Source organism: Stegastes partitus, unplaced genomic scaffold (genome assembly GCF_000690725.1).
Source record: "Stegastes partitus isolate 25-593 unplaced genomic scaffold, Stegastes_partitus-1.0.2 Scaffold487, whole genome shotgun sequence".
NCBI classification, from domain to species: Eukaryota; Metazoa; Chordata; class Actinopteri; family Pomacentridae; genus Stegastes; species Stegastes partitus.
Window position 1 is genome coordinate 429,310 of NW_007578218.1, and position 25,737 is coordinate 455,046.

The 25,737-nt window shown below is 42.8% G+C and overlaps 1 protein-coding gene across 1 annotated transcript; it reads right to left on the reverse strand.

The window, feature by feature from the left end:
* Window positions 1–496: 496 nt before the first annotated feature.
* On the reverse strand, window positions 497–21,378 carry LOC103361123 (nuclear pore complex protein Nup93). The gene is made up of 20 exons (XM_008287130.1): window positions 21,360–21,378; window positions 16,446–16,508; window positions 14,841–14,969; window positions 13,741–13,815; window positions 12,856–12,948; window positions 12,581–12,720; window positions 11,735–11,867; window positions 10,994–11,151; window positions 10,698–10,863; window positions 10,328–10,421; window positions 6,391–6,582; window positions 6,174–6,300; window positions 5,970–6,042; window positions 5,179–5,223; window positions 3,223–3,339; window positions 3,006–3,124; window positions 2,800–2,917; window positions 2,537–2,620; window positions 2,321–2,449; window positions 497–800 (listed from the first exon to the last, which is right to left on the reverse strand). Exons 3-20 carry the CDS (start codon window positions 14,931–14,933, stop codon window positions 690–692), a joined length of 2,067 nt encoding a protein of 688 aa, XP_008285352.1. The 5' UTR covers window positions 14,934–14,969; window positions 16,446–16,508; window positions 21,360–21,378; the 3' UTR covers window positions 497–689.
* Between the last annotated feature and the right edge of the window lie 4,359 nt (window positions 21,379–25,737).

Sequence of the window (25,737 nt, forward strand, 5' to 3'; positions counted from 1 at the left end):
AACCGTCCCTCTGATCACGTTAATGAACAATCAGCTGCTCTGATCGCCGTTTGTTCATGTAAATAAATGATGAAACAAACTACACAGATGAAGACACTAGGAAGGAAAATGTTCGTTTACACAAGTTCAAAATATGTAAATTATTACTCCTGGTCCCGCAGAATAAACACGTCAACATCTGACACCTTTCATGACGTGCTGTGAAATAAAACTCCCTCCAGAGGTGACGATTAACGGTTTCAAACGGTTGAATAAATCCACCTCTGCAGCTTCTCGGACTGAGAAAACAACCAGCTGGGGATCACGTAAAAAAGTGAAAACTAATGCTAGAACTGATTCAGACATTTACAAGACTGTAACTGTTTAAAACAGATGCACCAAATTAAAGGTAAAAAAAAAAAACATGAGGCTGAAAAAGAAAATAAACATAAATAAATGTAATGAGGATAAAAATGTTTCAAATGAAAAAAAGACAAATGAAAAGTCAACATTTTTTTTTATTCCAAATCATTAAAGATACAAACACGAAACAACAAAATGGAGAAAAAATGAACAAAAAAAACAACAGACTGACATCTGACAGGAACTCAGATGGATGAAATAACGTAATGAACGTCTGTACAAAGAGCATGGCAGACAGGTGTGTGTGTGTGTGTGTGTGTGTGTGTGTGTGTGTGTGTGATGTGGTCTCAGTTCATCAGTAACTCCATCTGCACCAGCCTTGCGTTGGTGTCTCCGGCCATGTTGTAGGGAATCATGCCAGCGAAGGTGATGAGGGCTCGGGCCTGGCCGCGCAGTTGCTGTTTGAAGAAGAAGAAGAAGAAGAAGAAGAAGAGAGTGTGTTCACATGTTGGCACTAAAAGAAAAGACGGACTCCTGAATGTCCAGGAGAGACTCTAGAGCGGACACTCAGGTATTAGACCTGCCATGACTGCTGTTCTGTGACAGATGCTACAAAAGACACGGTGGTTATTTATGAGACAAAGCTGTTTTTTTTTTTTACATGGTTTGTAACTACTGTGAGGTTATCTACTACAACTGAAGCCTAATGTGGGAAGGCAGCAGCTGTCTGCTTCACTAAACTTGACTTAAAGTGGCTTAAATTGGCACTGGACAGGGTTGTTGTGTTTGTTTTTTTCCTTTAACCTATACGTATGAGGGTATTTATTTTCTATTTATCAATAGAACAATGATTCTGTCTGCCACCAGGCCTGAAATCTCCCAGAAAAAAAAGAGGGCTCAACTTAAAAAAACAATGAAGCAAAAATGGGAAACCTACAGCCCTGTAGACAGAGGAGAGAGTGACAAAACTGGGTTAAGACAAAAGTGAAATTCAGCCAGAGGAGAGAGCTCCTGGATTCAAGAGGTTGTCGTTCAGTTTGTATTATTTCTTCTGGGTAAATAAGTCACAAAACTTCCCTACTTATTAATACAACCTGGTGTTTTACTCTTGTTTCTGACATAGCACTGAGACCAGGGTTTCTATTTCATTTTTATCCGGCTGTGCCTTTCTTTAGACGGTACCAGGCTGTTAGCGGCAGCCATGTTGCTAATGCTACCGCTAGCAGCCAGAAACTCTTCTGCCTCATTTCCTCAGCGGTGGTTGGTCGTCGCAAGGCTCTGAGGAAAATGGGAAGCGATCCAATCTATGTGACTGCACCACATGGAGTGAGCAGAAATTGTATATTTAAAAAAAAAAAAAAAAAGACATCATGCTCTCAAATTCACCACCGGTTCTGATTTTGAGTTCTGGGCAGCAGCAGGATTAAAGAGGAAACGTGTCTCAGAAGCAGCTCTTCTATGTGATCCTCACATTTGATTGGACAGTGGATGTGCAGTAAAAATAGGATGCACAGATATCCTCAATATTCAGTATTTATGATGGATTGTTACTCTGTGAATTGTTTGTGCAAGAAGAATAAGAGAAATTCCTTCACCTCTGACCTGATGGACCAGTTTAGCTGAGAAGACGAGTGATGTTGTTTATATGAGTATAATGGAAGGCACTAAAATGTTAACACAACCAAGTTTTTCACCTTTGATTCTATTTTTATTTCGGAGCCTGTCTGCTTCTCCAGGTGAGTGTTTCACCAGAGCAATGAGGTTAAAGTATTCTATCCAGTTTAATCATCTTAAATAATCAAACTAAACGGATCTTTAAGAACGAGTCATGATAAAACTAATATAGGATCTTCAGAGACAGAATTCTGAAATGCTTCAAACACATATTTTGTTTTTTTTTTCCAGCTACAATCACACCAACATCTAATGCAGTTTTCTCTAGTTTTTATTCCTTTGCTCCGACACAGCCTGTCCTCACCATGTCTCTGTCCTCTATGGTCCTCTGTGGTCGTCCCGGCGTGCCCGCTGGCGCCCCCTTCAGACGCTTGTACTGGGTGAAGAGGATGTTCATGGTGGCCAGCAGCACTTCAGACAGGTTGTGACGCACCTGGGGGGGGGGGATGGAGAAAGTCTACATTTTAGAAAGAGGAAACAAAAACACTGCAGTTGTGACAAAGACTGAGTTTGAACCCACCTCATCGCTGAAGTTCCTGAAAGCAGCCACTCTCTCCTCCACACTGTCCTGGCTGAGAGGAAGAAGCTTCAGACGCTCCATCACCTGACAGACAGAGAAACAGGAGCGGCATCAATCAGCAGCAGATCTGTGACCGAGCTTTTCCTTTAACGTCTGTGCTTTCTGTTGAAATGGCTTCGTTCCCAGAGGCTGCTGCCATCGGCAGACTCAGAGGAAACTCTGCCCATCAGTCGTCCTCCTTATATAATCAGTGCTGCACTCACGTCGTAGGCTCTGTCGACGTGACCGGCATGGTACTCATCAAAGAACGTCATCAGGTCCAACAGCAGGTAGAAGGTACTGTCAACTGACTTCTCCCCCGCTACTCCCTGAGAACGATACCTGAGGAGAGAAAAGGATTCGGTTTAAGGCATGTATGTGTTGATTGGAACCCATGCGTGGAGTGTGTGTGTGTGTGGTGTGTCCTTACCTCTCGGCGATGGCCACTGCAGTGTTTTTCAGCCTCTCCTTGTTGGACTGAGGCGCGCTGACCTGGGCGATGACTGGACTCAACAGCCTGTTCATCAGCTCCAGCACTTTATCTGGATTCTACGGAGAGAAAAGAGGCAGAAAGGTAACGAGAGACGTTAAAACCAGCAGCTCTGCACAGATTCTGTGCAGCGGATGGATGTGAGAGGTGTGCTCACCTTGGCCAGCTCGTAGAGTTTGACCGCCTCCTCAAACAAGCCCTTGTTCTCAGCCTCCAGAGCCACTTTACTGATGATGGCTCTGGTGTCGCCGGCAAACTTATCTATGACTCCAGGCTGGAGAGACGAGGAGGGAGAAGGAGGAATAAAAGATATATCTTTAAGTCTGAGGATAGTTCACCACACGTCTGATGCTAATAGCATGTTTTGTTGTTGGTTTGATCATAAGCAGGAAACACATCCGTCACTTTGTAACTGGTGGAAATCCTAAAAGCGTTTTTGTTTTTCCTCAAAGAGCAGAAAATGATCCCGTCAGCATTTAGGGTAGAATTAAACAGGTGTACAACAGATCATGCTTACAACCGTCACCACTAAAAGCCACACGTGTTGCTTTTTAACCAACAAGTCTGTTGACATTAAAATCTCATTTTGAAGGGAGACCTGGCCAAGAAAGAAACTTACCAGGAAAGCATCATTCCTTTATTCTACTCAGGCAAATATCACAATAAAACACTGGTCTTTTCTCTCTATACATTTTCTAGTGCACCTACAGAAACGCATCACTGTTAGTGTTGATAAATTTAAATATAAATGTAGGTACAGTCGGGTACATCATCCCTCACGCCTTATCTGTACACGTGATTTATTCTATTATCACACCTTTGTATTTCTTGTCTTGTGTCTTACTGACTAAACTCTACTGGCAAACTACCTAAAACTACACGATGACAGGTTCTTCTGCTGGACTAGTTCAGTCATACATGAAAATAAAAACAGTTACAGACAGCCTCACCCCACCAAGCTGACCTGATTGGTGTCTCAGCTCTGTGCTAATCCTGGCTGTTTGAATCTGTGTTTTAAAGACTGGAGATCATTTGGATCACAATCTGTCTTCCAGCATTAAAAAGAAGATAAACCTCCATACAGACACGTTAACAAGGTTAAACACTGGATTTATTTTACTGGCAGTGGTCTTTATCTTATCAGATAATGTTCTAAAAGGCGCAACAACTGAAATTATTATATTTAAAAACAACAACCATACAGCCTTCATTTGCACTAACAGATATTTATATGAAAAAATACAAACGACACAGCTGTATACGATGGCCGTCACTGTGCTTCTGCTCTGGGTGTTTGTTCCACTGCAACGTTGACTATTAACACAATAATCCCTTTGAACACACAAATAACTAAATTTCTGTTATTTGCTGATTCTAGAGCTACATTAAATTCTGTTGACCTGATAAAAGACCACTGCCATTCAGTCCCAGTGGGCAGACGTGTCCCCAACACACTGACCTGTACGAGCAGCTCCCAGTTTGTTTTATTGCCACCATCCTGCTCTTGTTATATTCAGTCTTTTGTGTGCTTCATATGCATGTTCTGTCTGTTGTGTTGTTCAAGGGAACACAATATACAATAAAATCCTTCCTCCAAGTACATCTAAATTAGCCACAGTGCGTTTTTTTTTTTAGCTTGCCAGTGTGGCACAGCCCCTGATTAGACAGTATGTAGGTACACATTCAAAGACACGCTGTGAGGCGTTTAACACTGTCAGTCGTGGGTGGGATGAAACACAAAGTGATGTGGATTTGAAGGGTGAAGAAGGACCCTGAAACAGCACATCGTGCTGCAAGCGCTGTGGGAAATGTCAAGAAACTTTGGAAGCAGGGCTACAATGCAGCATTATGAGGAGCTTTTTGATCCATGACAGTTGAACAGAGTGCTGCTAAATGGGATGTGCTGAACATGTAGGAGACGTGTTGAAGGACGAGAGGATTTCTGACCGTTTCTGACTGACTGAACCCCCACACAGAGCGGAGACAAAGACTGACAGGAAGACGCAGGAAAGAAAAATGTGAAGCAGAGAAAGAAGAAGATGTGGCGACAGCAGGTGAGAGGCGAGAGCACGTTATAGAGACAGATGAGGGATCAAAGATTCAGTGTTCCTACCTTCCTACTGCCGTCTTTCTCTAATCGTCCCAGCAGCATGTCAAACTGTGAAAAAGACAAAGTCCACAACACTAAATCAGAAACCTGTAATATCAGACAAACCGGTGCCTCCGTTAGCTGTGACAGCATCTGAGAGGACTCTTTGGAGGAACAAGTTTGCTGTGATATTTTGCAGGATTTCATGGAAAGGTCTTTACAAATCCATATTTAGTCCATTTATATTCATGAAGACGCAGAACAAAACATTCCACTCGACCAAATAACAATAAGAGAGACGCAGGAGGTTGAACAAGAGTCCAGCGAGGGCAGAACCAGAGCACAGCATGTCAACAAGTTCAGCTCGTGGTTATTTCTGGAGGACAGGAGCTGATCAACATGCTGCACAAACAAAAGGAATCATTTTGAAATTTCAGAAGAGCTGTTATTATTCTATAAGAATCATAAATTAGCCCAAAACGTTAAAGCCAAATATTTATAAAATAAACACCTTTAATATACTTTTTTAGGGATTAAAGTCTCCAAAGCTTTCACAAGCAGAGGTTTAGTTTTTCATCAAGTCTCCTGCCTCATTTTGTTTTAAGCTGCAGCCCACTTAACAAGAACAAAGCTCGTTAATTTAATGTAATCTGTCCCATTTGACTCACTTTGATGACACGCTGAAAACCTTCAGATCAGAGCAGGTCTGACTGACTGCATGAGATCAACAGTCCAGTTAAATGGAGACACTTTGACCCTCTTAAAGAAAACCTGACATTTCCTGTAGGCCTCGTGGGTAAAAGCAGGTCACTCACCTCTCGACTCTCGATCACAAGTTCACTGACACAACGCATGAACATGTTCTCTCCCTGGCTGTCTTTTTCATTGCTGTGGAATGACACAGGCATAACAGTGATTATTGCTAAATACATGCAATACCTGAGTCCGGCTGGTCCGGCAACCTCTAGTTTAAGATTAGAACTACTAAACAGAATGTGCCTTGTGAGAGGATTACTTACCGCAGGAAGTAGAAGTATTGCAGAGCCTCGCGCGGATCAGTGGACTCAAACTTGCGAGTGTACAGCATGAGCAGACGGATAAAGTTGAGGCGACGCACCATCGGAGGATCGCCGGGCTCCTGACTCACTGCAGAGGATACGTGAGCAGTACGTTAGATTAAAACTTCTCTCTCTTGTGTCTCCACCGGCCTGTAAGATAAAAGGTTTTGATACTCACACAGCTGAGCGCTTTGACCGGACGCCTTCAGCAGCAGCCGGAGCTCGTACAGGACCAACGCCACGTGCACGGCGTGACTCCGCAGCCTCTCCACGCGAAACAAAAACGCCACAGCTGCTTCAAACTGAGCCGTCAGGAACAACACCTGGAAATACAGGAAGGGCTGCTGGCTGGCAGAGAAGTGGGACTCTCCTGTTGGACAAAAAGATCAGAGAGAAGGATGATTAGGATGAAGGACCTGCAAACCAGTTCAGCAGAAAACAAGTCCCAATTCTGAAAACAAATCGAAGGATTCAGACGTTTTTTTTTTTTCTTTGTGCAAAGATTTGCAAACTGCAAAATGCAGCTTTAAACTGTCAAAACAGTAACAATAGTCCTTTTTATAAAGAGCAGGAGTTTGATTACTCACAGGAAAGAACACAAAAAAAGAATGACCATGAGATGCTGCATGTAACTCTTGGTCTGTGATGGCATTAATTAAACCGTTATAGTAAAATGGATCATTACTTCAGTAAACTTTTGAGACTTTCACAACCGGACAAGAGTGTATTTGTTTTATTGCATTGTTTTAATAGTGACTGCAGAGAGTCACTGAACCAGAAAACCCACACAGGCTTATTTTACACTGTCCTGAGAACAAGAAAAAAATAAATAAAACATCTGCACAAGTGAGCATAAAGCAACACTGCACAACATGTAAACAGCTCCTTAAATCTTGAACTGCACCCTTACAGTTGGATATAAATGCAGAAAGACACTGAATGAATACACACAAGATTCTCTGCAAAACTGCTAGAAAAGTAAAACTGAATATAAACTCCAATGAGTATTTTGCTAACTGTGGTCTTATTAAATATTCACAGCATATTAAACATACTAGAGTTGTGGTATAAAGGCTGCACACCCACACTGGAGCTCTGAGGTACTCTGCTGAGGTTGAATATTGAATATGAGCAGCGACGACGAGCTGAAAATTCTCCAAGATCACAGGACTTTATAAACTAATAAGAATGATAAATGTAAAAAAAAAAAAAAGCTCAGAGAAAAGAGAGGAGGCACCTGTCAATCAATGCAGTCTGTACACAATGTGAGCAGAGGTTTAATTAAGGAAAATAATTTAAACGGCCATCATGTGGGCGTTTTGCTCTTTAATAAAAAGAAAGCGATTTTGACAGTTGTGAAGAAACTAAACGTGCATGAGTTTGTCGAACAGCAGGAGCCCCGGACCCAGCTCCACCCGTGGCCTCCACATGCCAACTTTATACATGGGAGAGGAAATCTGAGAACATTCTGTCGAGCGCAGGTACTTAGTCATCAAGTTTACTTTTTAATTATAGTTCTTAATCCTCTTGTTGGCTGGAAGTTTGAGGAGTAGAACAGGGTGGACCATGTCAGCCATTTTATAGCCTTATCTCAGACTTACAGCGTTTTAGTTCAAAAAGCGAGAGCGCACCAGAGAAGGAGGGAGAGAGCGATGAAGAGAAGGATGAAGGAGGAGAGATAGGAGTGTGGGTGTGTTAGAGAGGGCTGCAGCCGAGTGTGCAAACAAGAAACGACAAAGAACAAATGCATATGCGAGAGAGGGGGAGAGAAATGAAAAAAAAAAAAAAAAAAAAAAACGCGAAAGAGGACAATAATCAGTGGGAGGAAGGAGAGACGACAGCTGTGCATGAGTGAGGAGAAAGAGGAGAGGACGGGATGCAGCGAACAGAGAGCAGACGAGGCTGGCGAGCGCTGGCAGTATGTGAGGGAAATGAAGATAGGTTCTGGGCTTTATGTCCCGCTGTGAAGCAAGATGGAGGACAACAAGGAACATTGTGCCAGACGACCGAGGGAGCCGAGCGGCAGTGAGAGAAAAACAGAACGAGGCTTCAGGCTGTACTTCCCACCGAGCAGCCAGAGTGGGAGAAACGGGAGAGGGACGCAGTCTTATCTGAACGGAGCAGGATCGGCCCATGGAGAAGGCAGCACCCAGGGGATGAAGCTACGCTGCTCTCTAGTCTGCGGGAGGGAAGGCCTAATGCCCCTACGCTCTCTCTTTTTTTTTTTTAGTGTGTGTCAGGGCATGTGGTTGTTCAAGTGGGCAGTCTTATTTTTGAATTGATTATGGATGTAGAATCAAAGCCAAAGTCTGTCTAATAGCTCATGGCTCCACATATGGCGTCTATAATTTAGACGACTGCTATCAGACGCTGCAGGCAGAACAATATCGCTGAAATGTGCGAGGCTGAGATCAGGCTGTGTCAGTTTCCGAAACAATCTGATCTTACGCCGCCCGCAAAGACTGACCAGGCGTAAAGACGTGTGCAGGATTTAAACATCTATTTTAGGCTCTTTTCAGCTTACACACAACTACCTACATCATTTGTGCAACACCACAAATGCCTTAGAGGAGGAGAAGTATCTGAAAGTGTGCCCCTTGTCGCGTCGTGTAATATTCATTGTGTTGCGACATCAACCGGATTCTTGGAGAGATCAGGGGAGAAGTGTGATTCAGCCAGGAGGAGGTGTGGTTGGACAAACCCTGTACGACCCAGTTCGCTCCGAGCTCCCTGAACTCTTCACGGGGTAACATTTCTTATCCACTCTCAGTTTCCCCTACTTCACGCTGCAGCAGTTTACTGAAGGTGTCTGATAAAGCCCACAGAGAGATGGACTAGAAGACGTTATTTAATTTTCTGCAGGAAGCTGGTTGCTGGCAGATGTGGAACTTACAGGCAACAAAATCCTCCCAGCTTGAATCATAAGCACAAAAGATGAGCTGTTTCTACATTTCGCAGTTTAGAAATCAATTCACAAACAGAGTCGAGCTCAATTTTCTACAGACTCGTGAACTTTTGTTCCTGCCTACTGTGACAAAGCTCTGAGTCACACCTGGCTCGTTGTCCATAGCAACAGCTGCTGAGGCTCATGGGTACTGCAGTATTTAGAGGTGTTGGCCACACCGACGTGAAGGAAAACTCATGAATGCTCAGAAACAAAGCTGAAATATTCATAGCTTTTTTTTCTGCTTTAGTGCTGTTAAATTATCCAGGAGACTGTTGAGGAAGTTATCAACAAAAGAAAAGTTTTAAATTCATATATTTATAGGAAAATGTACTTTAGACACATCCTGCTGCTTTGCTCGTTTTGCTCTTCTGCTTGCAGTTTATTGTTTTCTTGTCTTATCCATTCCTACAAATTGAAGTTTGTGCATACACACATCTTATATAAGCAGTCTCCTTAAAGATAATACGTGAGAACAATACTCTGTATGCAAATTACACAGAGCAGTGGGAATTAATAGGTATACATTTGAGCATAATGGGAAGTTAAGAATATGAACACATTCAAGAAAAGAAAAATCGGGATGCATCGGGGATACATACTGTGCATAGCATGCTGGCAAAAATATTCACCTAAAAAAACTAAAACCACATTATGAGCGATGATGTGGCTGCTTTATATTAAATTCAGGTTTTACATCGATGTTGGTGTAAAACTCAGTGTTTTAGTGACACTCTCTAACTGCATATTTCTCAGGTTGAGGCACTAAAATCAGTATCAGGAGGGAAAAGGCTGGATCACTGCATTCCTAAAATATAATTTGTGCAAAATTGGAAAAATGTGCATGCATTTAGCAGCTCTGCACCCACAGATAAACTGTTTTAACCTCGATTGGAGGCAAGCTCATTTCTAAACAACACACCAATAGTTATAGCCCATGTGAGGCAATGAGCCAACATTAGCTCAAATAAAGTCTGTTCCATGGGGGGCAAGTATCACGCATGCACACATCTGTTCCCTTCCTGCAACAGCTTCTTAAGCGCTACGGAAGAAAAGATAATGGAAGCAGAGGTAGGCGGGGAGGCGAAATGATGCATCATAACTCTCAAGAAATCTAAGTTTCCACATTTATAGTTATTTCTAGAAGTGAAACAGAAACGCAGTCCCATACCGTAGTCCTCCAGCAGCTGCTTCTGTAGCTGTGGCAGGGTGAGTCTGTCCTGAGGAGAGCTGCTGCCGTCATCATCGAAACACACCTGGTTCAACTGCAGGGAAAAAAAAACACGTTACGTAAAAATAATGGGAAGACAACATTATTGGTTGGAAGGAGGTCAGCTTTGCTAAAAACTAACACACTAAGAGACAGTAAATAAGCCACTGTCCAAGGCCTGCCAACAGTGGAGCTTTAAAAATCTACTAAGGTTGTATTAATAAATTCTAAACTGTGAAAAAAGACCAGCTTGTGCTCTGGTCATTGTGCCAAAGCTTCAACGTCACCAGATAGCCCAAAAATAAAAGAACAGCAGGTGACGTTGTTGTACCTTGAGCCAGAGGTAGTCTTCGGTCTTGTCGGCCACCTCGCCGTGGTTGTCGCTGATGTCACACTTCCCGATCAGGCAGTAGACGGCTCTCTTGTAGGGGTCGGCGCTGTTCCTCAGCACTCTGCGGTAGTGGAGACGAAGTTTGTTTTCTGAAGTCGGGGAAAGGCTGAAAGGGCAAAAGAGGCAGATTAGATCAAAGGAAGTATGAAAGGCAGCACAGGGTTGACCTTCCATGACCCGCGTGGGCATCTCGACATGTACAGATATGAAAACACAACGAGCTGAGGCGCTCTCACCGTCTGTCGGGGCTGTTCATGTACTCCTGAAACCAGGACTTGAAGTCTCCCAGCTGATGTTGCACCCTGTTTACCACCTGCATGGCTGCATTCAGATCACCGCAACGCAGGCAGTAGTAGATCACAGCCCACACTGGGTGGCCCTCTATCTCCCCGTCCTATGGCACAAACATTTATTACAGTGTTCACAATATTTCATTGATTACTGCTTAATTATTCACCATAAATATCAGTAACACCGAACGTTTTGTAGGAGCTGTCAGTCAGTCACTGGGGTTTTAAATACACGTGTTAATTGGATGCATCCAGAGTGTGTGCACGTCTACTTTCAGCCCTGTTGACGAACATGTTCACTGCACTACAGTCGCACTTCTATTAATTCAAGCAGAGTCTGCCGCCGATGCTGTTTTTGTGGATGAATTCCAGAGAAAAGTTTAAATATAACTGACAGATCACATTTCTGACCAGCACACAGAGCTTCTACCGATCAACTAATTAAGCACAAAAGTTCAGCTTACAAATATCTGTGAGCTGGAATCAATTTGTAGATTGAGACACTGATATTTGGCAGCTTCGGGCATGTTCTCAGTTCTGACTTTTAGTGGGATAACGATTGCCAGGTTTACTGAAGAGCTCGACAGCTGCCAAAATGTTGTCATCTCAGCTTTAGCAGGTACGCTGGCTGTGTGGTGGGGACGACGCTTTCTTTAACCTCACATTCAGACAGTGTGTGTGTGGTACCTGCATGCCAGGCAGGGGCCCTGGTAGCTTGATGTTGAGGAAGCTGCGGACCAGTTGGTATGTTCCTGGCACCCCTCCTAGCTGAGCCTGATGGAGGTTTCCAAAGACAGTCACCATGGTGTAGTTTTTATAACTGCGGAGAGGAAGGCACGAACACAGAAAGCTCATCATCTTGGTGTAGTCAGAACCAGAGTTTTACTGCATTGAGGAACTTCTGGAACCCACCAAAATTATAAGAATTGACAATAAAAACAGAACTTCAAAACCTTTCTGAATGTTTTTAATAGCAATTTATCAAAGCGACAAGTAGAACATAAGCATATAATCGACATCCTTGGCTTCGTGCAGTCAACGTCCCTCTCATCCACAGCTGCTATATTTTACACAAGAGGCTGGAACTGGATAAGACACCTAAGCTACATGGTTTTGACCAATCCTGAATGTTCTGCTGTGAAACTGGCTCTAATGGGATCTAATTTTTCCGTCCTGAGTCAGGCTGCATCTCCCAGTGGTTCTAACAGTTGCATTCAATCTCGTGTTTATCATCTAGAGTCAGTTTGTCCACCTGTGTGGACTGCTAAGCTGTGTTAGCCTCCTCCTGGTGTAACAGCAGGTGGCAGCATACACCTTTAACACTGGATTGTAGTCCACCACAAAAAAAACAACAGCTAAATGTACAGATTTCTGTCAAATAAGGAAACACAAAGACTCGTTATCTTTGCTGAACATAGGCCAATAGTGCTTCCAGTCGTATGTCACCTCCAAAGGCCCTTGCTAACTCATATCCCCTAAAAACGTTAAACACAAGACTAACTAAAGGACTCAAAAACAAAACACAAAAATTACCTGTTCTCGAGGAAGTTGAGCGCCTGACGTACGAAGGCCATCTGCATTTCTACAGAGGTGCGACTCTTGAGCGTGTCTTTGGCCGGAACCAGCAGCACGTCTGTCATCTGCTTCACCATCAGCCACATGTCCGATACGTTCTGGAGGGGAGAGAGAGCGAGACAGTCACACGGAGCATCACTGACCTGAATTTTTTGCCGAAGACAAAATTGCTACATCTGAATATAATAGTTAATTTCAGTGTGACAGGAGATGTGACAGATCAATGTTCTCACCTTGTCATCCAGGCTTTCTGCTACTGAAGCACATAAATCTCCCAGATTAGGCTGAATGTGACCGTTCACTATCTTCTCATTGAAAATGTAGATCTGGACGAGACAGAGGTGATGAAAAAAAAAAAAAAAAACATTAAAAAGGCAAAAAGAAAAAAATTCTGATTGATTGAAGTTGATTTCAACTTGTGCAAGTGAAAGAAGATTCTGAAAGTGTCTTACAGCTCCATGCTGAGCTTTGAGTCTACGACCACCGAGTGAAATGGTTTACGATGAAGAACAGCAAAAAAAGAATCAATACGTTTAGGAGGTCATCAAAGAGGATAACAAATATCAGACAAATGACGCCGCATGCGATGTGCCGACACATGGTCGGAGGGAAAACAGACGCATTTAAAGCAGGACGTCCTCCAGCAGATCAGAGACACACAGGGAGAGGCAGAGAGAAGGTCAGACAGGATGATGGGGGAGTGGTGGTGAGGAGACACAGAGGCAGATCAATCAATGGGTTTGATCTGCCCCTTCCTGGCTTGCTGTGACCCCATTTCAACCGAATGAGCCCACTGATGGAATCACAGACTGACTGCATTCGAGTCGAACTGACTTTCAGGAGATCGGTTCTCTTTGTCAGAGTCTGGCTGATAAATGGGTGCTATAGTTTTGTAATCATGGTAATATTAGCCGGATATGAATAATACTACAGGTCAGCATTTGTAATATAGATCAGTAACAAGAACCTGCTGTACAGAAATGCAGCACAAATGAAACGAATGTGACGTTTTGGACTAAACATAAAATCATCCAAAACCATCCTTGATGCATCTCACTGTGTTCCCTAACCTTGGAGCTTCAACGTGCATCAGAAGGACTGGACTGATGGTGACTCACCTGTCGTCCGTAGGCCACCTCCACGCTGTCCAACGCACTCCTTCCTGGAGCCGTCACTTCACTCACAAAGCTGGGCTACAAGACACAGGCAGGCCACGGACCAGTTAACAGACACACAATGAAGTCGCTTTTTAAAGGTTTTGCGTCTACAGCGCCAGTAACCATCTTAAACGGCTCCTATCTCGTGCTGAATGTTCTCTAAATTCAGGATTTTTCCACCCCAGATATCCGAACAACCTGTCCACAGTCCATGACTTTTTCCAAGTGCATGCTGGGATATGCTAGAACAAGAAGACACACGGGATCAAAGTCTTTTATTTCACTGAGGGTGAAGGTAAAAATAGCATCAGTCTCAGATGAAATGGTTATTTTGGTTGTTTCAGAGGAGTGGGTAGACAGTGAAGAGTACACAGTGTCAAGAATTCTGCTTGAGAGACTTGAGATTTGCTTTAAAGTTGACATATTCAGTCCAAGAAGTTAAAATATATCACAAAAGAGCTTCCTTTGTGTGACCTAAAAAATGGAAAAGGAAATGACACTGTTTCTGAATGTAATTTAAATACATCAATATTTCTACACAGCTGGTCACTAGAATGAGGTCACTATTATCTGATGACTATATTGTGAGCACGTGGGGCTTTACTAAGTCTGACTTATGTTTAGAAATTAACTGTTTTATTGCAGGATATCAGTTGACGTTCTCATAAAGTGAAACGTATAATATGAACCAAACCGAACTAAGACAAAAGCCCAAAAATAGACAATTCTTCGGGTCTCTTCATTATTAAAAACTAAAAGTGGTGGACGTGTTATTTTAGGAAACTTGTTCATTATTTATGCCACATCTTGTCAAACAGAGGCGGCGCCTGTGCAGTGAATTCTTCAGCCTCAAATTAACCAGCCGATATAATATACTCTCAACAACATAAATTAGATTAAACTTTAATAAGAAATATCATAGCCCCAGCAGCCAGCGTTCCACAAATGAGCTTCCTATGAAGTAAAATCGTGACATCTGGGGTGTCTTAAGGTCTGAGATAGTGTCTCTCCAGTTGTCTACCTTTCAATCCTCTAACAGCTCTGTGTCGTGCGTCCTTTACCTCGACATCCTGACTAAAGTCCAGAGCGTCTTCTCCTGCTCCGAGGAGGGTGTGCAGCACTCTCTGCTTCACCTGCTCCCACTGAACCAGCATGGACTCGCGGTGGTACTCTTCAGCCAACAGGAACGTCTGGACATGTGATGTTAGGAAGCAGGTGTCAAATCATCAGACAGGTCTGGATGCTCTGACATGTGGCATCATTTTGAAGCAGCAGGTTGGACAAACAGTAAACCAACTATCGCAGATGATTCACACCAATAGTGTGATTATTAAGATACTAAGTGTTATATTAAGGTACACACCTGCAGCACATAACAACAGACATGTACGTTATGCAAAATGAGTCTACCTATGGTGCACTCACTCACTCTCTCTCACACACACACCGGATTTAGCAGCAGAACCCTGTCTAGATTGTAAAACTCCACCAGGACACGGTACGGTCTATTTTAACTGTCCATAGAGACTTAACAGTGAGATAATGGGAACGTGAGATAATTGAATCTTCAGCTCAGGGAGACAAATCTAGACTAAAGCCACCATTTACTGGGTTAACTTGGTCAGCACCTGCCTGGATGTCAGATATTTAAACGTTTATGAGTGTCAAACCTGCAGAGTGTCCAAAAGTATGACGGCATTAATCACTGGCAAAAGTGCTGAAGATGAATTTAAGCTAATTAAGTGTCATGGTTGCTTATATAGTTACTGCACCAGAAAAGGTAAACCAACAAGATTGTTATAGCCCAGTCAGTACATTTCACAGGTTAACTTTACTCCTCCTGAACTTATGTGGAGTCTGTACTACACTTCTTCCACATTTCTTTAACAACCAGAGCTGCAGGATTCTTATAAAAATATTAATTGTTATGTCTTTATGAGAATAAATATAATAGAATATATATGAGTGTCTGACTTGTTTCATTGGTATCGGACTTAAAAATCCACAACTGGTTTAAAAAAACAACAAACTTTAACCCTCCATCATACTCCAGTGTCTAGTGGTTGCTGTGAAACCGAACAACTCGAACTAAAAGTCTCGTTTAACAGCCCAAATTTCCCGTCATGCAAAAACTAAAGTAATCAGATAGAAATCTGCAAATACATCTAACATCTGCTTTCTTTTTAATCTTCAGTGCATTTGTTTTTTCCACCCGTGCACACGAGTCCCTTTTCCCTCTCTCAGGGAGTGGAGGGAGATAATGGGAACGGCAGCTAATTAAACGCAGGGCCTATTAGCTCTGCACATCAGGGAAGCCATTTCAAAACCATTCCCCAAAGGTTCACACCAGAAGGACTTTTAGATCACAACAAGCGGAAATTACTAAAAATTTGGTTTTTCAGTGTTTAGTATCGTCAAGTGCCAGTATTCATGCACGCTGCAGCGTTGGAAACTGGTGATGTCGTAACATTAACTAGTGTCTGAGTTTAAATGCTGCATCTCGTCTTTTGTCCTTTAATCTATACGTCTCACCTGTAAAGACTGAAATACAATGATAGCAATGCTGAGCTGTGGGTTTTGCAGGCCAGTCTAACTGAGATTCTGACTTGCAGTTCGTAGCTCCTGTTTCGAGCAGAGAAGGAACCAGACACTGGGCAGATACTGACCCTGCGGCGAGACTCCTCGATGGCTGACAGCAGGGCGTTGTCCCTCTCGTTCTTCAAGAAGCCCTGTGGATGAGGCACAGACGGGTAGACAGACACATACAGGGAGAGGATGAGACACAGGGACAAACAGAAACAGAAAGCAGGACGCGTTACCTCAACTGGTGTGGACAAAGTGAAACAGAGATAAACTGTATGCAGAGGATTCACAGAGCAGAGGGACAGGCTGAGCGGATGCACCATCATTTGCTCTTTAGGAGACAGAAGCGGCTTCTCAATTTTCCATCCTATTTCTTCTGCCCCCTCTTAGTCAGGATTAGTGCGGTGGATATTTTATACAGATGTAGAGGCAGGCCAGAGAAGCGTCCGTGCTTTAACACTCGGCAGTCAGCATGGCCTCCATTTTGGTGTCAACTCAAGATGGCTGCCGCTGCATACATACCCCCTCCTCCCCTGCTCTGGCCCTTTCTGTGAAGATGGTAATTACTCATATCTTGCACAACAGATTATAAAACTACTTATGCTATACAGAAGATATGAGCTTTCAAGTGTGTAAGTAGCACTTATGTAAACATACAGCAGACAACGCGACGGCTCTCATCAGGAGGAAAGTCAGCGAGCAGACGCGCAGCTTCAGAAACTACCAAAATGGTGTCTATGCTGTGTGTGCTTCGTGTCTGTCCTCGAGTGGATCGCAAGCTTTATTACTGTATCAAACTCCTTGTGTATCGCTGTCGCATTTCTATATGCACAAACATTAACATGATCAAACTGTGATGATGACATGGAAATGCTTTTCATTACATCTTTATTACCACATCCAGTATTCTGCAGAAAGAGGTGAAACTTCAGCTGAAAATGCAGCACATCTGGCCAAACATCGCATTATTAGATCCAAATATAAAAACACAACATATATACACATGAATTATGTTTTAATGCATAGAAAACGTGTCACTTAAATCGTCATTATCTTGCATCCTCATGAAGCAACATCAATACAAGCGCACTGTCATTTAGGATCACATGTCAGAATGACTAAATCTTTATATTTAATTCTTTTACAGTGTTGTACAGCGATCTGAACTGATTAGAAGAGCCTAAAAATGTTTATATGTTCATCTAATCTTTTTTTGTTTTTAATTAATTGTTAAGCTAAGATGTAATTAATAATGCACCGATTATAAATCAGCAGATCCCTCGCTGATGCCGACTTAAAACAGCTTATTTAGCCTTATTAACAACCAAGGGCTTTTACAAACTAGATGGAAGCAGCGTGGAACGACACGACAGCTCCGTCTGATGTGAGGAAAGAGAAAAGCAGCAAATCCTCACAATGAATATCAATTATCAAAACTGCAGACATTTCCTTGCCATTGACTAATTGGCTAATTAAATAATTGTTTTAGCATAATTAACATGTCCACATGTAACTGGGAGCAATATCACGGCTACAGAAAATATTAAAAAATAGATTTTTAAAAAAGTCAATTATTTCATTCAAAGCAGACGATTAAACAAGAGAAAAGAAAAGAGGAAATGACTCAGTAGGATTCGTCTTTATTTATGCAATGAACGTTTACTGTGTAGGACGCCGAGCATTACGTGGTTTTTGACATTTAGCCTCAATTATTAGCCGGCATTGTTGACTTACAGGTCAATACAGCGGCTAGGAACGGCGTTACACGGCATTCTTGAAATTTATATAAGCGTAGGCCATCTAGCCCTGACATAAATAGCCTCTTAAGTTGGAGGAAGGTTGTTCCCTCTGTCAGATAATGGCATAGTAATTTACTGATGACATTTTTGGCACCATCTGTCTTTGCAACATCGGGATCATTTTAGCTTGAAGAACAAGCACCTAGTGAGAGGCACAGCAGAGATTATTCTGCTCTACAGGGACGGAGGTGCTCCTGGCCTCCCTCCTCCCTCCATCCTACCTCCATTGTGCGTCTACGTCGTTGTGCTTACTTCAGTGTCATTTCTACCTGTTCCTTTCTTTTCAAGCTCTCAGGCTTCACCTCTGTCTGTCCTTGTATTCCTCTCGTCCTCTTTCACTCTCGTCTCTGTGCTGACAGATGACAACAAATTGGAAGCACAGAGGTTCACTGACAGAAAGAACAACTTTTTTTTTTTTTTTTTTTAAAGGGTCAAAATATAATTGAGTAACTGATAATTACAGCATTTTAAAAAAAAAAATCATTCTCATATAGATTTAGCAACCTTACCAATTCTTGAGAATAGGAACAATATATGATCTGGCTCATATTATGCTACATGTATGTTAGTACTTTTACTGTAATAATCGATAGGACTGACACATGCTGACGTACCCTGGTGTCCTTTCAGGGTAAGCCATTTTACCACTGAATCGCTTTCAGGAAATTATGTGTTCAGTCTACCCGACACTGCTGCTGCAGGAGCAGAACTGGTGAACAGAATATTAAGCATAATGCATAGAGTCAGTTTGGATGGATGTCTACATCTCTGGGCTTTTCATCTTCCTTTATTCCTCAACGATAGCGACCACCTAACCAGCTACCATTTGTCAAATAATGTACTTTTATATATTTTCTTTATAAAGACAGTATTGACCAGATGCAGATTTTACACATTACATTTCTTTTATCGCACAAAAGAAGATAACTTATCACCTGACAAGAGAAGAAGTCAAAGTAGAATACCCAGGATGTACCACACAGACGGAAAAAAAAAAAGAAAGAAAGTCCGTGCAGAAGCCGGTGCTCTCCTCCAGAAAATAGGACGGAGGTGTATTCTGCTGCAGTATGGGTGCTGCAGGTGTTTGAGTTTACATGAAATATAACTGGGAGCTGACTTGGGTTTGTGCGTTACGGACTTTCTGTTGTTCAGTCATACTGGACAGCAGCTTGCAAGCTCTAAAATAGGTCAGTAATGTGCCTCTGAAACAGCAGTCATTCAGGTCACTACATAACACAGAAAGACAAGAGGACCGGTCATGCTCCGTTACATGAAAACCAAAGCAGCGCATTCACTTCTTGGTACGTTTTCTTGTGCAGCAACGAAAAAGAAGAACTTTGTGCATTTATGCAACTGAAGCTTAACTGTCTACCTTACTCACCTACTGAGATGTTCATTGCTATTCATCAGTTTCAATCCATTAAGGGAGAAAATAAGCTTTATTTTATCCTCCAACCCTGCCCATTTAGCCCTTTGATCCACTCCTCATACCCTTAGCTCTCCTCTGCATGCTCTGTCCCTCTCTTTCTTTCCCCATCTCTCCTTTTCCCAGGAGAGGCTGAGAATAGGTCTATATTTAACCACTCTAACCAGAGAAGAGCTCAGGTCAACGCTCACTGGAGAGCTGCACTGGAAAAATGAATAGAGCAGAATAGAATACAATGGAACAGAATAGGGGGGCTTATGGGATCTATCTGCTATAATAGATCAGGAGACTGTATTAGTCATAGTGATGACTGACTGTTCCGGTAAATTGGAGAAAGGGGGATGTGACTGACATGTTTTCCAGAAACAGGCAGGAGGTGGGTGTAGTGGTGGGGCGAGGGCGGGGGGACTAGCCTCTCCAAAGGAATATAAACCAAAGGTGGCACATTGGGCGACGCTGGACAGCGCTTCTGGGGAGTCGCCTCAGCATTTTTGCTTCAACAGGAGGCAAAAATTCTTCATCGCTGTCATTGTGTTGCCCGCTGCCAGCTGCACTCGCCCTGCCAACAACTTTGCCTATACACCAGTTTTTGTGCCAAATGTAAATTGACAACTTACCCAACAGCTGTGGCCAAAATCCCCATTTTGTCTGACATGCAAAAGCTTTTCGCGTTCACAGAAATATTACTTCTAATAAATATTGACAAAGAACGCTTTATGCTCGAGAGCTGCCATTGCTATTTGAGACGAATCTCTGATTTTTTTTTTTTTTCCTGCTACGTATGATGTTTCTCCCTTTATGATCAATATTTCCACGGAGAAACTAGCCAATTTTACTTAATTCTAAGACGATTTCAAAGCTTTGTCACAAGCAGGCATGACATCATTATTGCTAATATCACAACTGCTGTGTAATTTGGATTAGGACTAAACAGCTGAAAGACTTGGCGTGTTATTCAGTCTGAGACACTCTGTACCGGCATATCACACTGACTGAACGCTGCCAATGCTTCAGTTCCTCCTTGCATTCATTCCCGAATGGTAAAAATAAACATAAAATCGAGAAAGGCGTCATGTTAAAGAGCCCCGCTGAAGCATTCAGACCAAAAGAAAGAAGACATTTTAGTTAAGGCAAATGCATGCTTATCACTCTTAAAGATCAATTCAGCGCTGGGCAGTTGGTATATCTAAAGATGTACGTTTGTGTTGCCCCACCCCTGTATTGTGTATCCTCAGAGATCTGCAACCCACTGTGAACACCCACAGACTGCTGGCCAGACAGCCCAGAAGCTTCTACAGGAAGAGGAACACAGCCTCAGAAAGATTATTTAATAATGGCTGATAAATCAGGAAATACCCCCATTCTGATTAAACACACGTAGGAGATGTTAAACTGGGTGGAAAGGCAAAACCTGAACGAGTCTGCCCTCCATTTAACATACAACTGATGGAAGTTTCATTCTTTGTCTGTGATTTCTGCCACAATGTGCAGATCTTATGAAAGACCAGTGGACATGTAACTGCGTCTCTAAAAATACACCGGGTTTTAGGCCAATAAGCACACATGACCGTATTTTAGGAAATCACATAAAAACTGATTCTTAAAAATGCGTGTCTCTTCGACTGTGCGTGTTAACATGAACACGCGTGTTCATCCTGTGTGCTGGAGCACAGGCCCTCCTTCCATTAGCTTAAGTCAAGGCAGCCACACTGTCTACGCGTCAATGCAATCGTATTGTACATTCAGGAAAATCAGAGCATTTGATTTCTCACCGTTTCAACCTGGTTTCATCCTTATCACACACGAATAGACACGGTATGTTCGAGATGGATGGTTTCTAGGAATCTAGAGGCTACTTAAGGACATAGTCAAAGAGCAGTTAAAGGGGAAATAAGGAGAAGAAGCTCTGCTCGCTGTGCAAGTCATTGTGAAAGTACAAGTCGGAGGCATTTGCCTTGACATAATGAGCCGACCACTGTCCGAGTGAGTGTGTGTGTGTGTGTGAAAGAGAAACCCCACCCTTCATTCTTTCATTTCCTGTGTAGCACAAATACACACAGAAAACAAACTACATGTATATCATGTAGGGTGTAAATCAATTTCGTGATGTTTGCCACCTCGCATTAACAATTAATCCAGTCATCTCCCTCAGCGCTACATAACGACACACGATGTAGTTTAACCAGAGGAGAGATGAAGAAAGGCAGACAGGTGACACCAAAGTGTGACAGACAAAGCACATGCCTGCCTGTGAGTCAGTGTGTGTGTGTGTGTGTGTGTGTGTGTGTGTGTATCCATGTGTATATGAAATACTCACTCATGCTGAGAGCCTTACTGCTGCCTGGCAGACACACAGGCAGACGAGAAGACAGGATGAGACAAGGAAAAGTAAAAAAATAGTTTTTCGTTTCTTTGTCTGCCTTTAGGTATCTGGGCTTTGACAGCCCAGGAGACCTGCATCGCCCCTCCGCCTCTCCATCCCCCCGTGTCGCTGTGTCGGGGCAGCAGAAGTGGCCGCCATGCTGGGGCGTGTTCCCTGTGCCCTGTCGAGCCGGCATGGCGGTCCGCTTGCAGCCTTTCCCCGTTCAAAAGCAGGCCAGTCACTCTGGTGAGTGAGCCGGAGTACCGAGTGGAAGTGCCACATCAAGACTCACTGAAGGTGGTTTTATTGTCGGAGGGCAGTACCAACTAAGCGCTCAGACACAGGGGGAATGCACGAGAAGGAGCTATGGATTCATATAGAATATCAGTTCCTGCCATCAGCTGACACCCCCCCACTCAGCCGTCATCCTCCATCCTCTCTCTCTCTCCTTCCCTCACTCCATCCCAGCATCTCTGACGGCCCTCTGCCTCCTCCCTCCCTCAGTCCCACTCATTTTCTTCCTTTTTTATCCATCTATGCATCCTTCCTTTCTTCCCTCCCTCTCTCCTCCCTCCCTCAGCTCAATGCAATTATAGTAATGGATTTTTTCCCCCTCGGTTGATGGCTTCCGACATCCTGTCTTGAAATGAGGCTAATCATGCTCTTAAGGGTCATGTTTAGTTAATGAAGGGTTTGGGAGGCACATCGGGGGAAGGGGTGGGTGGGTAGGTGGGGGGGGCATTCCTATATGCAGGCTGACTATTACAGCACACACACACACACATACACACACACACAAAAGCTGGCATGTTAATCCACACAACCACTTGAAGTTTTGTGCACGTAGCAGAATCTCATTCATGTAGACACGTGCCATATAGCCGCATTTATATGTGCACGCCAGAGCACACACGGATGCATGCGCCCACGTGCAGACACATCTACGCTACACACACACATTCATTCATAAGCACACGGAGAGACACAGTATACGGCAGCAATCGATAGCGACTGACACAGATACAGGCATGCAAACACAGCACAAGGAGCCTGTGCACGAGACACACACACACACACACATCGCGCGAAGCTATGTCAGGAGTGTTCTTGTATCTCAGCAGATGCTCTGGGCTTAGCCAACTGCATCCGCTGAACGCATGCCATCACTGCTGAGGGATATGTGTGCATGTACGGGGCTGGGGAGGGCAGGAGAGCAGAAAGAGAGGGAGAGAAAGGATGGAAATGATAGAGGAAGGAAAAGAGGGGGAAAAAAAAAATCAGAGAGCAAAGAAGGTAAGGTGGAAGAGAAAGGGGAGAGTAAGCGGAGAGACCAGCTGAAAGAGGGTGAGGTGAGGAGACGGAGGCAGAGCGAACGCTGGCAGAGAAAGATGGAACAGTGAAAAGTGAGACGAGGACACAGACTGAAAAAAAATGTTGCAGCCGGTCGCCATTTTTCTACCGGCACTGCTCTCCGCCTTCCACTTGTACAGTTTCATGTTTCTGCATGTTTCATGTGTCTCTGCTTTCCAGTTTCTGTTTGTAGTCCTCCTCCGTTTATCTCTATATGCATTACTGTACGATACCAGGAACAAGTAACCAACGCCGACCAACAGCGTTTCATAACCGAGACAAAGAGCATCGGTGGTGGAATGTAACTGAGTAGATTTACTCGAGTACTGTACTTAGGCACAATATTCAGGTACCTGCACTTTACTCTGAATATTTCCTTTATGTGCTACTTTATTCTTCCAGTGCACATCAGAGGGAAATACTGTAGAATCTAATCCATAACATTTAAAATATACCAAGCTTTAAGAAACACATGGTTAATGATTAAACCTCCACCTAACAAGTTATGACGTATTACAAAAAACAGCGTGTCATCGGGGTCGTACACGTTTCAGATGCGTATACGTAGTTATCTGTTTAAACAAGCGGGATAGTTTCTTTTATATAATTGTTTGAAAGATCCAAATTTACAAAAAAAAAGTCTAAAAACAGATTTATGTACTAGTTGCACCTCGAGCAGCTCCACCAGTAACACGCTGTCTACCACTGATGTTTCAGTTTTATTAATCTGACAACAATAATCCATCATATAAATAATATATCAACCAAAAGGACGATAGCACTGCTTTTACTTTCATACTTTAAGTTGCTGCAAATACTTAAGTGGGATTTTTTTATGTTGTTATTTCAAACAGAGTATTTTTTCACTGCTGTTTTGCAGTTTTACTTATTAAAATGTAGAATACTTTTACCGCCACTGGAGAACAGACGGTTACAAATGTCCCACAGGCAGATCTCAAGAGAAGACTTAATTGTAAAAATTCATTTAGAAACTGTTCTTTCTGTTCATTTCAAGGTGACCTGCTCAGGTTGAGACCTGCTATACGTCTGCCTACATTCCTGGAGACGCACAGATGAGGAAGAAACACAGGAGTAAAATGTATAAATGATTATGTTCCTGTTTCTGTTTACTGTCTTTGAGTTCTCAAAAAGTGCTATATAAAACGTATGTATTATTATTATTATTATTATTATTATTATACTCATCCCTCTCTGGCCTCCTGCACAAGTGATTTTTTTAAAAAGATGAATAACAAAATTTCTCATTACCCAGAAAAAAAATCATCGCCAATAACACATTTTTTCTTTATTTATTAATCTTTCATTTTTTTCCCCTTGATCAAAAATAGATGTCATCAGATGTCTTGTTTTGTCTCACAGACGCTCTAAAACCAAGACATAGCCAAAACCTAAATTCTCACGTAAAACACGGAACCATTAAATGTTTGTCATTTCTGTTTAATCAAATTATTTACATTATTCACAAATATATAGCATAACTGATTGCACACCATGTATGTATTTTATAAAATAGTTTTAACTGATGTTTATTCCCTCAGACTGTATTGATAACTTCCTGTTAACATCACAATGTTAAATAATACATGGTAGCTGTGCGGTATTATGCCATAAACAGATTTACATAATAAAGTGTTCACTGACAAAAGTTAAACAGCTCTTAGTCACTAAAAGACGTTAAACATCCAACAAAGGAATGGGCTGTATTCTGATATCGCAACAGACTGAGAAACCCTCATTTAACAAACCAAACCGTCTTAAATTAAAATACGTTGCCCACTGTGGAGCCTTAATCCACGGCTCTGCGTCTATACCGTCTCCTATAGTAAGATCCTCAGTAATTTGCACTCGGCCATACATACAGACGCATCGTTCACACGCCGCTGCCCGCTGGATGCATGTGTGGAGCCGTGCCGGCATGCATCAGCTCACTCATGCGCAAACATACACACAGACGCACATTCATAAATAATAGCAGCACGTGTGCGTTTCCTTTGTGTCCTGTCTATGAACCTCTAGCACTCCAGTCCCCAAGGTCTCGCATCCTTTAAATCTAAATTAAACACAACACTACGCGCTGAAATTGAGTTAAGATGCTGCACATGTTGCAGGGGGATACATGGATATTATACGTTGGTCCCAGAGCTGGCCTTATTAGGCAGATCAGTATCAGCCAGACAGTATCAGTCACTGTCTTATAAGATGTAGTGTTTTCACAGAAATATTTACCTTTAGTGAATTATGGCGGCAAGTTTTTTTGTGCCAATCTCAGCCCTCATGTTACCTTAACATGAAAATACGTCACGGCTTCTCTGATGAAAGTCTAGTGGGAAGCGATATATACCTGGTTAAGATACTTTTAGTGGCTTCTAAGAAAGCTAATACCAGGAACTGGGGAAAGATAGAACCACCAACAAAGG